The 18,107-nt window shown below is 40.3% G+C and overlaps 2 protein-coding genes across 2 annotated transcripts; both read right to left on the minus strand.

Annotated features, from left to right (window-relative positions):
- Nucleotides 1–3,027: 3,027 nt before the first annotated feature.
- On the minus strand, nt 3,028–11,971 carry LOC306766067 (dual specificity mitogen-activated protein kinase kinase 6-like). Its single transcript, XM_079253658.1, has 12 exons — nt 11,897–11,971; nt 8,253–8,322; nt 7,572–7,620; nt 7,373–7,486; nt 7,047–7,166; nt 6,846–6,962; nt 6,407–6,458; nt 6,170–6,297; nt 5,197–5,274; nt 4,238–4,377; nt 3,909–3,954; nt 3,028–3,666 (listed from the first exon to the last, which is right to left on the minus strand). The coding sequence occupies exons 1-12, from the start codon at nt 11,928–11,930 to the stop codon at nt 3,589–3,591; spliced, it is 1,026 nt and encodes a 341-aa protein (XP_079109784.1). The 5' UTR covers nt 11,931–11,971; the 3' UTR covers nt 3,028–3,588.
- Nucleotides 11,972–13,115: 1,144 nt separating this feature from the next.
- btbd17b (BTB (POZ) domain containing 17b) lies at nt 13,116–16,177 on the minus strand (the record flags this gene model as incomplete). The annotated part of the gene is made up of 3 exons (XM_079253515.1): nt 13,116–14,190; nt 14,522–14,807; nt 16,084–16,177. 3 exons carry the CDS (start codon nt 16,175–16,177, stop codon nt 13,116–13,118), a joined length of 1,455 nt encoding a protein of 484 aa, XP_079109641.1.
- Nucleotides 16,178–18,107: the final 1,930 nt, after the last annotated feature.

An 18,107-nucleotide genomic window follows, 5' to 3' on the forward strand; every position in this document is an offset into this window, starting at 1 on the left:
AGCACTCCCTGCAGTCTGATGCCATTGAGTTTTCTCATTCTGGCATAAAGTCATTGGTCTTTGACCGACACAGAACAGAGTAGATTGCTCAGTGTTAGCTTTTGTTACATTCTGCTGTTAACATTCACAGCAAATGAATAGATAGAATAAAAAAAGGCTCTGAGGAAGACATCAAAATGAGATTCTTTATTTTCATCACACACCCTTAAGAGTCACAACTCACCAAAAAGTGTGCATTCCCCTTCTGTGTACTTATATAAGGATGTTTACACAAATAAAAACCGTAGGAAGAGCCCTAAGCAACAATGTTCAGAGTGCACATACACTGTGAATATTAGGACTATTAACACCCGTTGACCTTCATGACTTCTTGAAAGCAAGAACCATGTGCATGATTTGCTGTTTTATTAGCAACCTGAACACCTGGAATTTAAATCCAGCCCTTATGCATCCCCAGAGGTGATGACTTGTGATATGAACCACAGATGAGACACGGTTTTCCATACACCTACTCACATGTTGACTCAATGAAACTGCAAGTGCAAACCTGATTCTTTTTATTTGCCTGTATAAATGTAAAAGGTTAAATATAGAAACAAGTCAGAATTATGCAATTCTGCTGGTTTGCTTTCAAATATTTGGAAAATGCTGGAAAGTAGAAAATAATGTGAACCCCTGACTGATATTGCCAGAGCATCCTTACACATGCACGTTTGGTGACTGAGAAAACCTGTTCACATGTAGCATCTAGAAAAACCATGGGACACCTCAGGTGAGTCATGACTCTCAATGACATCTAAACTCTAAAATATCAGTGGTTTCACAGACTGCTCAACTAAAATCTCCCACTTCTTCCATCAGAACTGAAGAAACTCTTCTAAATGAGTAAAGTATCTTCAATAAACTAAACTTAGCTGAGCTGAATTTACTAAAACTATGTCAGACACCATGAGCTAGATGAATAAAAACCTTCAAGGATAGAATAAAAAAAATCTTTGGCTTTTTCTTTTTTTTTTTTTCCTTTTGACAGAGACTGAAAAATCATAAAAAGGAATAAAGCAAAAACTAAACAAGCAAACTTAATCCAAATTAATCGGAATTATTTGAAACTAATTTCATGTGATGGGATTACAGGAGCTCAGGCATCGAAGAACACACTGAAAGACTTTTCACTGGTTGACCAAGCCGGTTTTGGTTACAGCGGGACTTGGAATATATGTGCAGAGGCCAGGTGTACCATTTCCTTTCCCTCCATTAATCACATTTTCATTACATTAAACCTTCTTTACGCGATCACTAATAGTGCAATGGAAAAGGAGCTCTTGGTAACAAGTGGGACACAAAGGTCAGAGAAGGAAACTCGTCTTTCTATTGTCAGTTGGCTTAAGTATCTCATCTCAGAGTGTGTGGTTGAAGTAGTAAGTCTTAATTGGAGCTGTCTGTCACATAGGACTTGGGAGTAATTACATTAATAATCAAGGAATGCGTAATGAAGAATACATATGGAAAGAGATACATTTTTTAAAAAAAGGCCAATTTTTATTGTGATGGCTGCTATAACATAGAAAAACTATATTACTGTAACAACAGCCAAAAAAATTCAAGCATGAACAGACATCCTGAACAATAAAGCCTTTATTTCATGTCTTTCCATAGTTCAAGTTTGTCAATCCCACCCAGGGAAAAGGTGGCAAATAGAGTGAAGGAGTAAGAGGTAGAGCAGGTGTCCCATTCTTATTGTGATCAGTGTAAAATTTCATTTTTACACACCAAGGGAATGGCCATCAAAAGAAGGCCTACTGGAGAAAAATAAAAATATGAAAATAACAGCAGCTTCTTTGTGGTGTTGCTAGCTTTCCCTTATTATTCACAATCATAAATACTCCTAACTTGCTTAATTTTGAGTTTAAAAAAAAAAAAAAAAAGGTAGCTCTACAGTGTAAACCAGAGGCAATGAGTGCAAGCCAGTCTGTGAACACTTGGGGGGGGATTGCCACAATGAGGGGCTCTTACTGGCTGTCTGTGGGGCTCTGCATAGTATGATTGACAAGAGATAATTACTGTCCGACAAACTGAAGAGCAAATCATGGCCCGGCGCTTAAGGAGGGCATGACCTGGGGAAAAGGGAGAAAGAAAAAAAAAAAAAAAAAAAAAAAAAAAGGTATCGTCTCTGCATGCTGCAGAAACCTGAGCAGTGAAGCCTGACAGCACGAGTCCAAAATAGGTGTAGTACAGTCAGCTGGCCCTGTGTGCACGGTTTGTGTGCATGTGTCACACTATGCTGAAACTAACCAATACCAACCACTTTACCGTTCAGCTACAATGGGACAGGTTTGAACAGTGCCATGTTATATCTATTAAAAAAAAAAAAGAGACGATATTTACATCTTCAACACATAAATTATTTCCCTAACATATGGTCTCTGTAAGGCATAATAAGCTCTCTTTAACAATCCAACTTAAAAAAAAAAAACACACATAAGTGCCTCTTATGAAAAAACTGACTCCAAATTTTAAAAGATGGGCAAAGAGGAGATGATGTTTCAATGTTGCTGGAATAAAATCAGAATGCAGGGCAGAACAACTTCAAAACATAAGAGAGGGGGTGGGGAGGGACACAATTAATGCAGTAATTCATGAGAACAATTTTTAAAATGGCACATAGAAATAGATAAAGCTTTAAGCTTGATTAGGCAACCCCTGAATACTTCCACGTAGTAACAATCACAACACTGGAGCTGACTCGCTGATAATCAATAAAGAAGAATACAGAGTGGTCACTGTGTGTAGGGCAACGCCACAGTTCACTTATGTGGGAAGCTTGACATTCCTGCCTCGTGCCAACAGCAGCTCTAGGAATGAATCCTGCTGCCCAGAAAGTGACCTTTGACATTTCTAATATGTTTTTGTTTCAGCCCCAGCACCTCCCTCAGGCTGTCCAGCGACATCTACAGTTCCTGTACTGACCAATCACATTGGGGCAGAAGCAGGTCAAACCTGATGCGATCTGACAAAAAGGCTCTAGTCTGGTAAAATTCACACGTCAACGAGATACCGTATCAAAACTCTGTAAAATGAAAAAAAAAACCAAAAGGAAAACAAAAAAAAAACATACAGATATGCAAATATATCTTCCACTACACAACAACATACATATTAACTGTTACTTTTGCAGATGAAATTCAAAGTATGCAAACAATATGTGTCACAAACAAACAATGGCTGGCTCTTGTCTGTTCTGGAGCGAGATAAAAAGATTTTGGGGGGGGGGAGCAAAACAGGACAAACAACTAGTTAAGTTCAGTTCATATTTTTCATATGGGATAACTGCTCGCACAAGAAGCTAGGAGGAGTGAAACCTCTCCAGTTGACCATACAAGTTCATATTACTGCTCCACAGCAGCACTCCAGTGCTGCTGGGCTGTTGTCATTTTTTGGGTCATCCCCCAGTTGTGTACGGGTGCATGAGAGTCCATCATTCCAGTGAAATTTAAAAAGAAAAAAAAAAATAAAATAAAGGTAGAGTGATTGGTTCATTTGCTAACAGGTCCTGCCCATGCTGACGAGGTGGAGCCTGGAGCGAGCCCATCAGTGATCCAGGATGACCTTGACAAAACTGGCCACGTCTGTGTCTTTGGAGTCATGCAGTTTGAAAAATGGATGTTCCTGCATGAATATGAGAATAAAGCACTTGGAAATATGGTCTGGAAAGACAATTGATAATCTAAATAATACATTGGTTGCTATATGCATGAAAAAGACATGTCATAGTTTTGAGTTGGTTAATGGCATAAGCCTGGCCTCTTGTGGGCAAAACAAGAATCACATTCATAATGAGTTGAAGTAAAAGCAGATGATACATTTGCCAATTGCTTTAGAATAGCAATAAAATGCAAAAAAGAACAAACCATTAATTCTGTATACGCTGGTCTTTCATTTGGCTTCTTTCTTAAGCTGTAATTTTAAAAAAAAGAAGTACATTAATGCAAAAGTTAGAAAACTGAATAACAACACACACTAATCTTAATAACATATAGTAAAAACATAAAAAACTATCGAGTGCATGTATTTACAAACAGTTTAAATCATATTGCAACTTGGCATAAAGAATTTATGGCACTTATTTCAGCAAACAAAGCTAACACTGCCCCCTGCTGGGCAGCAGTGTCATTTCTCCTCCTCTAAAACTAGAATGCAATATGATCAATGCAATGATGTTGGCTTGTGTGAAGCTCACCACTGCAAGATGAAGTCTACAAACTCAGGGGAAAAGCGGTCTGCAGGCAGCTGTGGAGATGGTTCATCCACCACCTGTTTCAGCTGCTGGAACGGGGTGCCCCATGAGTCGTAGGGGAACTTCAAGATGGCCAGCTCAATCTAGGACGCAATGGAAAGCTGATTTAGCAAGGACTGCACAGATGAATATGTATAATGCTATAATTGTTGAACTATGGTTTTTTTTTCTATATTTTAAGTAATATTAGGTGACTCCAAGCTACAGCTTTAAGATTATTAGGAGAATTAAATGCTTGACTTCATTGTTAAGTGAATATTAGACAAATTTTCCAGGAAGTGTCCTTAATGCATAGTCAAAGAAAGAGTTCAAGTCAAAGCCAAATCTATAAACAGATTCTGTAAATCTGTAAGCCCTGTTATATATTAATTGAGGAAGGTATGAGCTGCTAATAACCGGGCACCCACGTGGCACAGTTACAAATTTGTCACGGGTCATCATGACTCAGCATTAGTCAAGGCTCGGTAGCACTTTTAAAACAGACCACGGCAACTCAGAGTATTTGTCAAAAAGCAGTCCGACATTATAATCTCTGAAACACATTTTGTGGTCAAGAATGTCAATAAAACATTTATTATGTTGAGAGTATCATATAAGAATGGGAGCGATTAGATTATGGAGGGCTTGCGATTATATAAGACTAAACTAACATTTACAGCTTGGCGTCAGCAATATCTGAAAGAAACTCGAGCAAGGAAAACTCTGAATACACATGAAAGGACTTATTATCTAGCAGGCAACAGATGTTTTCAAACTCATATTATGTTGCATCTACATTTAAATGGCAAGTTTTTCCCTGGGGGGGAAAAAAAACAAAAAAAAAGGAAAAAGCAGCACCGACTTCCCTTAGCAATATGCTGTGAATAGAACAAGATCAAATGTCTTTCAACAACCGTCCTCACCATAGTGATACCAAGACTCCATATGTCTGACTTCACACTGTAGCCTTTCTGGTTGAGGTCTGGGTTGATCCGCTCAGGCTGCAAGGTAGGGCAAGTCATTAGAAACATGAATCATATTAGAATATTTAAGATAACTTTCTATGTCAGAATTAGACACAAAATGCAAAGCAAGATTTAGCAATAACAAGGGGTAATGACCAGGTTTAGCTAGCCTACATCCAGGTAAGACATTAAAAAGCTTTTAAAAGGCAAAAATCAATTTTTTCTTAATATTTTTTTTTATTATATATACCCTTGTGTCAGTGTTGTACCTGCAGTCAACAGCAGTGAGAGTGCTCAGTTTGGAGAATCATGAAGGAAGTCTGATGTGGGATCTAAGCTAAAATCTACTCAAACAGAGGAGCTGATCATCCTCATTTAAAAGCAGACTTAAAACTAAAAAATATGTCAGAACAGACAGAGCAATGACAAACTTCAGTGATGCTCGGTGTCATTGGATGCAGTTGCTGCAGCACATTTTTTCTGCCTTTAAGCTGCAACTCAACACGATGCAAACTATCAAACAGGAAATGAGTGAAAGACGGGGGAAAATAAAAACTTTTAACACAGATTGACTATATTTAAAGCAATGCCTTGACCTAAGCTAGTAATAACATCTAACACAACTCCTGCAGGACTCTGAAGCTGATAAACTTACTGTGCGTGCAATAGTGTGATGCAACATGAATGTTAGAAAAGTGACATGAAGTTACTGTGATTCTTCATAACATTCACTTGAACTATGATAAATATTCTCTCTTTTGTGCTCCCTTAAGAGAATTTCTCCCAATTCTCCTAGCCGAGAGTGTCCTGACCGCCATCAGTTTACTCCAACTGATGCAATGTCTCATCAGACTCAGGTGCTGACACACACCAGCTCTCTTATTAAAACTCATCTGTATGTTTCCAGAACTCTCCCCCTTTCCCCACTCACTGCCATGTAGGGCTTGCAGCCTGCATCCATTGTTTTGGCCACAGAGTCCACCAGGTGCCCACTAATGCCAAAGTCGCACATTTTCACTTGGCCCTTAGTGTTGATCAGAACATTGGAGGGCTTCACATCTGAATGCGGACATTGTTGGGGGACACAAGAGAGAATATAGTCAACCAACTGTGAGAAAAAAAATGAATGACAGCCAAAAAAAAATCTATCGTTATATCTTCTGATTACCTCTGTGTATCACTGACAGGTTTCTGTGGAGATGCTCTAATGCCTTGACAATCTGAGGAGTACATCAAGGAAAGATTTGATTAATTAAAGATGCTGATTTTTTTTCCCCCCAATATAAAGCCGTGACACGTCCTGATCCGCTTCTTGCCTCCTTTTGTACACACACAAGCAGAAACGACAGATTGTGTTTTAGCAGGTCATTACTGGACAGACAATAATTTAACCATATGACAAGCATTTTCACCCAAAGCATCTGGAGCCACACCGATACACAGTTTTTGGTCTGGCTATCACATTATTACACACAAAGCAATAGGACGATGCAACCAGCTGTTATTAACAACGATAGTGCTACAAATATATAATTACATAAACCACAACTGGATATTCTGCTTATTAAATGAATTTTGGACCGTAACATAAGAGGAAAAGGACGTACAGCTACTGTGATCTTGCCCAAGATGTCCTCAGGAATGGTTTGGCCTTTTTCAATAACCTTCTTATAAAACTTATCCAAAGACGTGTCCATCAGTTCCATGCAGATCCAAACATCACCCTGGAAAAGGAAAAGGAAAAAGTGATTATTAAAATGTGGGAACAAGGCGGTAATAACTCATTCAGAATCATATCCTGGTCTTACCTCTCTAAACAGGGCTCCATAGAAAGTCACGGTGAAGAGGCAGTCCACTGTCCTCATAGAGATGTCCAGGTCCATTAGAAGCCTCTTCTGCTCCAGAGTGTTGACCGTCGCCCGGATCCTCTGGAAACATGAGCATTAAACTGATTTACCATCACTTTAAAATCCATCAACCTCACACTTCTCTTGGTTATCTGATCCAGTGTTTCTTAGATTTGATCTAACGACAAATACATTCACAACTTTTGGCTACAGATTGTTTTTTTATAACTATAGTGCACACAAACAAACAAAAAAAGAGCTAAACAAATAGCAACTCCTCAGTCTACCTTAACAGCCATGATAACACCACTGGGCACATGTCTCATCTTGTCCACCACTCCATATGCTCCTCTCCCCAGCTCTTCAATCTGCTCCAAGTCATCTGCCTTCACCACAAAGTTCTGCACAGGGAGGGGTGGGGACACAACGCTTTAACAACGTACTGCAGAAAGCCGACTGGCATACAGGAGAAAAACACCATCTTACCCGATCTCCTATTGTAACACAAGCTTTTGAGTCTAGATCTACAGGGGGCCTGCGGACAGAGAGCCACTTTTAAAAATGAGCAGAAACAAACAATTTGTTTAGAACAACACAATTATAAGTAATGTTGATTAAATGAACGCATACAGAATATACATTTCTTATAAAATTGGATAAGGTTGACCTGTTATTGTTCTGTCTAACCAATGAGAGAGGCGATTACATTTGAGAAGCAGCTGTGACTGGTTTAACTTGGTTTTCACTTCCCCAAAGTGTTGTGCAAAAGCTTGGTGAGGGAAGACCAGTAAGGAAATGCAATTGCAAAAAGAAGGAGGGGGGAGAATCATCTTTTTAAATAGACAAAATTAACAAGGTATTTCCAACTAAATTTAGGAACTGTGTTATCTATTTCTCCTTTTTGAAATGGCATTTAAACAAATACATTTACAAATCACAGTATTTCTTAATGTTAATAATAAATGTTTTAATTCAAATTATGTAATTACACAACTTTGCTGACTGACGTTTGTATGAATTCATTGAGAATTGTGAAATTAAATTTAGCAATCTCAATTTTTATTTCATAATTAAATTACTCCTCATACAAATGCTGCATTGCTTTTTCAAAGACCCTCCATACCGGTGTCATTTCAGGTATAATCCCAAAGTAAAAAGGAGCCTTACGCTGTAACTGCTGTTGAGGGAGGCGTAAACACTTCTTTGTCCAGCCTCAGCCCAGGGTTCTTCTTTTTCCCTTTAAGACAAAGTAAAAAAAAAAGAACTGTGACCGGTGCTCAGAGATAAAATGCTTGCAGCAGCCCCAACAAGCTCCTTCAATTCAAAACGCAATAAAATGCTCAGCAACATAGCCCATCTACTTTTTGTCTTTTAGCCGCAGCGGTTCCTAGTTCACATCCCAACCACTTGGTGTCAGCTGCATGACCTACAATAGTCTTATCTATGTGGGATTTAGTTCTCAGGATGCACGGGGGAGTGGAGCAGAGCACCACAGTCACTGGGATGACATTTGTGTGGATGGTGGCTTTCTCCTAAGACACACATGTTAAGTTAAAAAGGGCACAATTAATTCTCCCTAGGAGTGTGTGTGAGCATTAATGGTTGTCTCTGTATTGATCCTGCGATGGATAGCAACCTGTTCATAGTGGACCCTGCCTCTCGCCTGTTAACTGCAGGAATAGGCTCCAGCTTCTCCATGACCCTGAAATGGACTAAGCGGTATAGAAATAGATTTAGTTCTCTTCCTTTAGCATCTCCTTAAGTCACAATAAATTTGCTGTTGTCACTGGGAGAAACAGGAAATGATCTGTTATCTCACTGGAGATTCAGTGTGTCAAATGCTAGAGAGAAGGTACTTTACGTGACTAAGCAAGTTCAGTGCCAACTCAGATGCAGCAAGGGTAAGGAAGCAAGATAGGAATCAAGACATCCCTCCTTTTGTGATTCGTTTTGCCCCCAAAAGGACAGCCGTCACTAAACTATGAGCCATCATATTTTACATTTTTACAATGCCTTGAGTGTTGCACTGTAAACTGCACAGCTCTCGGAGCTCTCTCTATTAAACCAGTAACACAAGTCTATTCATAAACGTGATTTGCCAGGAATCTGTGGAACTTCTCAAGAGTTTTAGAGTTTATGCCAGAAGAACACACCTAAAGACACCAAGAGGCAGCAACACAGAAGAAAAAAACCTCAACCTGTTTTTGACACTTCCAGTCACTTTCAGCATGTCTACTGTTGTTGCAGAGACTGAGCAAAAGGAAGAATATTTTAGATGAGCTTATTTTGTGTGTGCTAGGACTGCTATGCCTCAGTTTCATCCATTAGGAAGTGATAACTAGCAATTTAGAATTCACTGCTTATTACAGACAAACTAGACCAAGCTGTTTGATAACTTCTAGTTAGGACAAAATGGTTTAATGCAGTGATAAATCACCAAGTTCTGAGGAAAAAAACAGCTACATTTAGGATCTATTACATTTAGTCATCATTACCGTGGCGTTGACTTTGCCACTGAGTGAGTCACACCATGCCACAGTGGAGGAAGTTTTATTGGGTAAACCTCCCCTTGCTAGATTAAGCTGGAAGGGAAGTGGGCTTTTATAAAGATTTCTGATACTGCAGCCCACCAATGAAACTTAGAAACATCCGTTCTGTGTTGCAAGCCTAAAATAAACCCATAAGTGTCTGGACTGGACGGACTACGGTAGTCTCATGTGGTAGGGAGAGATTGAGTGTGATTTACTCACACATGCCCAGTCAAAAATAGATTTTGTATCTCCTCTGCGTGGGATAAAGCAAGAGAACTCAAAGGTTACTAATGAACCGACAAATAACTCAAGCTTTTCCTCAAGCAATAGAATTAAGGAAGCAAGCAAACAAAGCAGTGCAGTACTGAAATACTGCACTGCAGTTTTTAAAACGATTACATATTTAAGTTTCATTAGTATTCCATTACTATGCATATGCAGCTATTATTATAGTTTGACTTAAGCCCAGGTTGGTGCTTGTGTACTGTAAAGTATTAATGGCCTTGAAATACTATCTTCTCTCAGGTAGAAGTCCCAGCACCTGGTGTGTGCAGGGACACTGTGGTCAAGGCTGTGGACCGGGATATGACTCACAGCCAGTCAGAGTGGACACATCCGCTCAAAATACAGCAACTGTCAGGACCCTTTGGGAAATATGATGTCACTTTACTTGGCCCACTTGCTGTCCCTGTTAGGGCAAACAGAGGCCAGCCTCACTGCAGCTTTCTGCTGCAAGACCTGCCTGCTTTTCAAAATGAGCCCCTGGACATAATGGAGCCATGACATCAGACACAGCTGCAGTCAAAAAAAAAAAAAAGTTTATCAAAGAAGCACGGGGCAATTACATAAAATTAGATAATTTACAGAGAAAATGTCAGCAAACGGAGAATTTCTAAGAAAAGAGTGATGGGGAGCAACAGGGCTGAGATAAGTGAAGTAAAGAATCACATCAGAACAAGCATGCACACTTTTCCCACTAAGATATTAATTTAGTATGCAAAATATATTCATTCTAAAAAAAAAAGGAGTGGAAAATTCCCAGCAGTACATACATAATGTGAACAAGAATTTCTGGATTGTGCATGGGATCAAAGTGTCAATAGCTGGGTGGCGAGTCACCATCAGGAAGCAGCCGCTTTAGAGAAGGTCCATGTACAGACAATGATGACTCATGCAGAGATAATCTTCCACACCACCCTATCAGTGCTATAAGGGAGAACCCAATCTTCAACGGTGCCTCAGCAATGCACAGGAGCCAAGAAAAGAAAAAAAAAACGTTCATAAAGACACCCAAAACTTCCCTCGCTTTATGATAGCAGCAGGAAAGAACCAGTGTCGCAGCTAGAATACCTGCTTAAAACCAGTGACAAAGGGAGGCTACAGTCAGTACTGGTGCTGCAAGTCAAAACATGCCATTGTAGGCCAAAGATTGCCTGAGCAGCACCCAGCCAATCTACACGGCCCTCGCAAAATAGCGTGTACTCCCTACCATGGTAACGCTAGTATGGTTGTGTAACAACACAAGCGGTGAACTTGAAATGTAAATTGACATCATGATCATCATCATCATTGTGCTCTGACGCATAGGAAGAGACTTTTTTTTTTCTTTTTTTTCCAAGGAGTGTATTTTCTTTAACGATGTACAGTAATAACCCACTATAGCTTGGATGCCAGGTCTGTGTTTGTGATAGTTATGGATCCTTGTTACTGTCTTTAAAATAAAGGAATTTCCCATGTAGAAACGCTAGCATTTTCATAAACGTGGGGCTAAAAATATGTTTGCGCTAACACGGTGCGAAGCAAAAGCAGCCGAACACCTGTGGTCCCAGTATGCTTTACTTTACTGGGAGACATAAACTACACTAAACACGGTGGTTATCAGCTGATGGACAAGTCGGTTAAATAATTACAGCTTGGCAAAAGTCCTGTATTGTCGTAAAAACTGTTAGCTAACCTCAAACCGGGAACTTCAACGAGGAAGAGTGCAACTCTTCGGCAAAAAAATAAGAACAAAAATCTATCAATACGCAATCAATCTGTGAGTCTGTGGTTTATAAAGTGTACATCTTGTTGTATAGATACTTTATGCACTCATACAAAGCAGGAAACACATGCTGGCTAGCTTCGTTTTCCTCTTCTCATGCATGCAGGTTTTCCACCTGGCAAGGTTACATTTCTCACACAAAGCTAGCCAAATTACTTTCAGCCACACAGTCATTAAAATATGTGCAAGATTTCTTTTTAAATACGAATAAAAGAGTGACTGAAAATAACTCTTACCTGCTGGTTGCTTACCTCCTTTGGATACAGACATTTCCCTTTTGCTTTGATGAGGGGGAAGGGAAGCACAAAGACTTTTGCCTTTTTTTTACTCCCTCCCTCCCTGCATCTACCCCTCACACCCGCTCAGGATCGTTGCTTGCGGTGCAAGATCAAGCAGCGATTAAAACCAAGAAATTTGTCCCCGTGCAAGTTTAGCAAACAAATAACTATCCCACGCGCTAAAAGATCGATTTGAAAAGGAATGCACAACTTTAAATAGCGCTGGATGGTTCGCGTTAGTTTGCTAACAAAACCTGCACTGGGGTGGCCAAAGTCTGACAGCTGAAGGGGCCAACGACGTGATGACGTATTTCCTGCCGCACGCCAAGCCCCTTGGGAAGTGTAGTTTCATTGTGCGGGCACTCTCGAAAGCGTCTAATAAAAAAGCCATATCACTTCTGCTCAGTCACACTTTAATTTTGTCTTATCAAAGTTTATTTGAGAAAAAGTTTACAGATCAACACAGATTTTTTTAAAACCATACTTTATTATTATAACTTTTACTGGTGGGTTTAATTAATAGGTATTAGCTAGTTAAATGCAAGCGAAAGGAAGAAAGAAAGGAAAAAGAAGGAAAGAAAAATAAGTAAAAGCAAAATATGAGGGCTGTAAAATCCTAGAATATCTAATGTCTTGAAAGACATCTATACTTTACAAAGGAACACTGCATATGGGTTCTTCACTTAAACACATTTTGGTATTCGAGATTTAAATGTTTTATAAGACTGTCATAGGATATAAGTGCAACTAATAATCTACATTTGACTGCTGAATAGAGAAATGCATATAATCAACAGCATCAGCAGTTTATTCTAAAGTAAAACACTGATAGCACCTATTTAAACAACATTAACAATTACACAGATTTATAAATTTAGCAGGGAAACTATCCTACTATAAAATACCTGAACAAATACAGTACATGAAAGTGTTATTTTTTCTTTCTTGGACACAAGAAAAAATTTAAAGAGGAAAAAAAACATGATAATCACTGCACTGCTGTCAAGTTTAGAGTCTTTCATTTTAACAGATACCAGCTGGAAGACAAGATGCACAAAATAACAATATCACAGATCTGACACTTACACATGTGCTGTGATATGAGTATACTTTGGAATATGTGTATGTGATTGTGTGGATGGATCTCTGATGGTAAAGCTGGAGCAAATTCCTGATTTTACTTCCTGGCAACAAGGAGGGAATGGTAGAGAGGTTTGATTACAACATGCAAATAAAGGGAGCTATCAATTAGGTACTCTGATGCACGGCGCTGCAAGTCAGCATCGACTAAGAAATCTCCAGCCTCTTCTGTACTTTGGTGAAAGTTGTAGACATGACGCACAACCACTTTTCCTTGTTGTCTTGCCATCACAATAATTGTTTTTTGGAAGCTTACACCAGCAAAGTCTGGGCTAGAGGTGGCTGGTGTTACAATGATACGAGGTCGACCTCCCTCTGTGCGAGTGGGCTGCATGGCGCCCAGTTCAGTATAAGTTGACCTGGCACTGAGTGGAAGCCAGCGAGGGGAGAACAGGGCATTCCATGTCACTCTCTTACTGGAGTCATGGCCACTGGGACCAAGCTGGGTCTGGAAGCTGAAACTACGGTCATCACGGGTAGGGTTATTGATGACCCAAGGAGAACCCCAGGAGGAGGACAGGTAGTTACGGGGAGTGAAAATACTGCAATTGACATCGAAGTACTTGGCCAATTGAATAGGTGAGGCCGAGTGAAACTGGAAAGCTAAATAGAGGAGATCACGGATAGACTCATAGTACTTCACCATGAGGGGGGATTGCTTCTGAAGGCGGAACAGATGCTGAGGGGGGATCATGCCATATCGAACAGCCCTTAGGGCAGTCTCCACTGTCGCGCTGACAGGCTGGTTCTGGTTAATCCAGCCCTCCAGGGCCTCATAGAGCTCCAGCTCACTCTGCAAAATGAGGTCAGAGCGTTGGAGCAAGGAGAGGAGCAGGTCTTCACTGATGAAGCGCCACTCTCCGCTCTGAAGCACAGAAGACAGGTTCCATGACAGGTACTGCAGACAGCTGTCCTGCAGGGTCATGTCCCCAATTTGTAGTGCATAGTTGTACCAGCTAACCACATGGCCTGTGGGCGAATCACTGGAAAGATGTTGAGTCATATATTGGGTCAAACCTTGCTGCAAGCCCCAGACATGGTACTTGCTGGCCAGCTTATGCAGCGATATGGCCTGATCAAGCCTCACTGAGATGTCCCCACAGTAAAGATATCTGAAAAAGATATTTTTTAAAGTACCGTTAGAAAGAAAAGGATTCATACTATTTTGTAAGTGTTACTGATTTCCTTGCATTAGAATCTCTTTAAACACACACACACACACACACACTGCTTTTAGACTGTAAGCCTCAAACAACAAGCGTAATTTAAGAATAGCTCACTATATAGAGAATTGTAATTCTCCAAATTGAAAGCTGAAGAGTTACATATACTAACTTATGACAAAATGGCATCTACAGTCTATTTCATAATCTTCATGAGCAGTTTTGTTTTTATTTCTAAAGCAACACATGACAGATGTTTAGTTCCCACAGAGCTCCTCACCTGACAAATTTATCGAAGACAGCTGAACATTCGGGGGTCTCTGTCAAAACGAGAGCACTGTTGTTGCGGTTGAGCAGCATTTCCTCAAATACATCACTCTGCAGGGTTAGTACCAGGCTGTGGGCTTGAATCACTTTAACCTCATCTGTGTTGATGGTGTGGACCCGCAGAGTGACATCACTGCTGTTACCCATGGCCAGCAGCGTCTCCATACGGTGGACTAAACTCATGGAGTGATTCAGCACAGTGGCACCATTATCCAGTGCTGTCTCCTGCTTCAGGGGAGCTGTGGGGGAAAAATATGTGGAAAAAATAGTGAGAAATATATTTTTTAAAAAAATCAAAATTCACTTATGGAAGAAAATGTGCACAAAAGTTGTTAGACTGCTTTCATATTTAATGCAGATTAAATCTTATTCGACACAGCCAGAACTGGAAAAGCACATCGGAACTCTTCTATGAAACCACAACATGAGGGAAAAAGAAGACTTGCACATCTTTTTCTTCTTCTGCACTCAATTAATATAGAAAAATGAGAGCAGCAAGCCAGGTGGCTGACTCAGAAAACCTCAGATGCCAGGTGCACAGAAAAGACTCCTGAGTTTGCAGCATCATTACAAATGGCTCCTTCTATGTGCCCTCTTGTGCATAAATACAAGTGGCACATACTAGAGAACCCCACATGAAAGACTCAGCACGACAAGTCCCTGTTACCATTCTGCTCTTTCACAGCCATCAGCAGCCTTGTTGGTCTGCTACTTGGGGTTTAATGAGACACAGGGGGAGCACACTTGGCTCCCTGGGATGTCTCGAAGTCTACATTTCTCCACCACAATCAAATGCCCCCACTTCAAAGTAATCTTTCTCCAATTAGTTAGCCAGCACCCCGAGCCAGCTCAGCATAGTAGAGTGTGTGAGGACATGTGTGGACAAATGTTTCTGACATGTGCTTAACTAAAAAACTCTCCAAACTCAGGGGAGTAATGAAAATACAATATGTTACATAATCAACCCTTTTTTTCACATTCTGTAGAAAAAAAGATAATTCTAGTAATTCTATGGAAAGCAGATCTTCACGCTTGAATATTAGAAAAAAAAAACTTATGAAGAGTATTTCATTGCCTCTTCCATGCCAGCTCAGAAGACCTCAAAACAATAAAGTATTCGTACACACCCCAAAATACCTTGGATTTATGATTCTGAGTCAAGAATAATAATGATAATAAATTTTTAAAAAAAGCCATCTCCTAGTGCTTTTACAGCACTATTACTGAGATGGCACACAGCCAGATGCCAAATGGACTTGCTTGTCTTTAGCTGACCCCAGACAAACAGATGAGGACAGGATGAGTGGTATAAATAAATAGCCATCCTTGCCCTGAGGCTCAGCACAAGCCACACATTCCTGCTGTGCCCCTCTACCACTGACGGTATGGAGGTAGCTGGACTGAAATAGAACAATACATCTTCCCAATGTTGGATAGGAAATAATAACAAAAGAAAGATGACTATTTCATAGCAAAAAAACCCCAAAAAACTGTAGCTGACAGTAATTATCTTACCTCCGCTGACTGTGAAAGAATGGAAGTGGACAAAGAAGAGCAGGGTGCCCACATAGACCCAGGCAGGAATCTCTTGTTCACATGAGCGTACCATATCTTCTCAGTTTTTCACAGCTTCCCAGTTTCCTTTGTCTTTTTTCTTCTCCTTCTTTCTCAGCGCCACTCTTCCCCTGATCGTTTGTGTGCAGAAAGGTGTGCTGCCCTGTGTGCCGCCTGGCTCCCTGTCCTGGACTCTTTATGTAGGACGCTGGCCTTTCCCTGGCGCATCTCACAACCCCACAGACTCCATTGATTGGTGGAATCTGGCAGGGGCGTTGCTATAGCGACAGCTTTGATTTTGAATTTCTCCCTTTTGGATGTTACATGGCATTGATCAGTGGCACCGGGCCAGCCAAGGACTCAGCCTAATGTTTTTTGTTTTTTTTTTAAAGTCAGTGGGAGTTTGGTGCTATTTAGGAATCGATAATAACACAGTTTCTAATATGAATGGCACTCAAAGTGTGGCATATCTCTGGGTGGAGGACTTTGTGCGCGATGCATAGGTTAAGTATAATCAGTGCTTCATTTACACCAGCTAATTACATCAGTTGCCATTGAGACTTTCTGCCTAAATTAATTAAAGTTCTAATACGTGGAACCAACGGCAGTCAGTAAAATTTCATCATCCATCAACAGGGCAACTTTTCAGCTGAGTGCGCATGTTTCTCAGATGGCATGCTAATCTTTCTAATGTGTGGATAATTTGCTTTGGTGCTGGGTCGTCTCATCAATTTGAAGCAAGCTTGGTGTATTAAACTTAAGTGCCAGTTAGGATTTTATACAGTCTCATACAGTTTACCACATTTATATAACTTTAAACACTAGAAGCTATTATGGTGATTTCCTAAAATGCATGTTTGTGGACATGTAAAACTGTGTTCACATGCACTTTCTTTAACTGTAAAGCATGCAGAGCATGGAAGACTAAATGAACTCTTTTAATGTAAAATTCAGCTTTGGTATTGATGGTCTGCTGCTTGCAGGGAAAACACTTACCTAAGCTATGCAATCAATAAAATCCTGTGATGGTCAAAGTGGGCTCTACTGTCACACACTGCATGAGGATCACGTGCAATGTGTGATTTGTAACATGCTGTAATCAGGTTACACTAAAAGCATGTTCTGTTGTGAAATAACAGTCACAAACATACACGATACCGTTGGTCATGGTTGCAGTTCTCAAAAAGATGTTTAGAGAATTCTTTAAATAAGCCACTGATCACCTTCGAGCAAGAAATGGTGTATTATTCTAAAGCACAATTTAATATTGAGATTCCTCTCCTTGAAAATGCATCTGACCATGCATCAGCCCCCTCAAAATATCATAGTTATACTAACAAGAAGCAACCTGATAAATGTACTTTAAATAGATCTCGGTCTACCTAGTTTGAGAAAGACAAAAAGAGACATCATTTCAGGGGAATTTGGGTTGTGCTTGTGCCCTGAGGGCAGCCAGGCTGCAGTAAAAATTCAGGAGTAGAAATGTCCTCTGAGACCTAAACCTGAGGTACAGCTATGAATAACCTGACATTTTCTCAAAGGCAAGTAGTGCTGCTGAGGCCCCCTAATGAATCCTGCTGCAACAAACTGGATCGAACAACACAGACGAGCCATAGGATTGTATATGTTAGAAACTTCTAGCTGTCTCACCTTCAGTCGACATGGATGCAAACAATGCGATCGAATCAAAGCCCTCTTCGTGCATTTGAATAGGACATGACCTTCATTAAGGTGACATTGCTTTTTCATTTGATTAAACCTTCTGTTAAGAATCTAACAGGGCCACACTGCAAAGGGAGTGATTGGCAAGCTGTTTTCTGTTTGAGAGCTCCCCTCGGGAGGAGATCCATTGAGGGATCAATGCACCACAGGGGGCCCCATCACGCAGTATAAACAGTACGTTAAGTACAGGCTGAGTGCCAGAGCTGTAGTCTCAATAAGGGGTTCACTATGACCTTACTTTAATTCTGAGCCCTGAGGGAGTG

The sequence above is a fragment of the Telmatherina bonti genome (genome assembly GCF_933228915.1).
Source record: "Telmatherina bonti genome assembly, chromosome: 14".
NCBI classification, from domain to species: domain Eukaryota; kingdom Metazoa; phylum Chordata; class Actinopteri; order Atheriniformes; family Telmatherinidae; genus Telmatherina; species Telmatherina bonti.

What these genes read in the sequence shown, in the direction of transcription:
- LOC306766067 (XM_079253658.1), bottom strand. Translation starts at nt 11,930, where the DNA reads ATGTCTGTATCCAAAGGAGGTAAGCAACCAGCAG. An exon ending in TGGGCAAGATCACAGTAGCT is followed by an intron (nt 6,459 to 6,845) that starts GTACGTCCTTTT and finishes TGTACTCCTCAG; the next exon opens with ATTGTCAAGGCATTAGAGCA. An exon ending in GCTGCAAGCCCTACATGGCA is followed by an intron (nt 5,275 to 6,169) that starts GTGAGTGGGGAA and finishes CCTACCTTGCAG; the next exon opens with CCTGAGCGGATCAACCCAGA.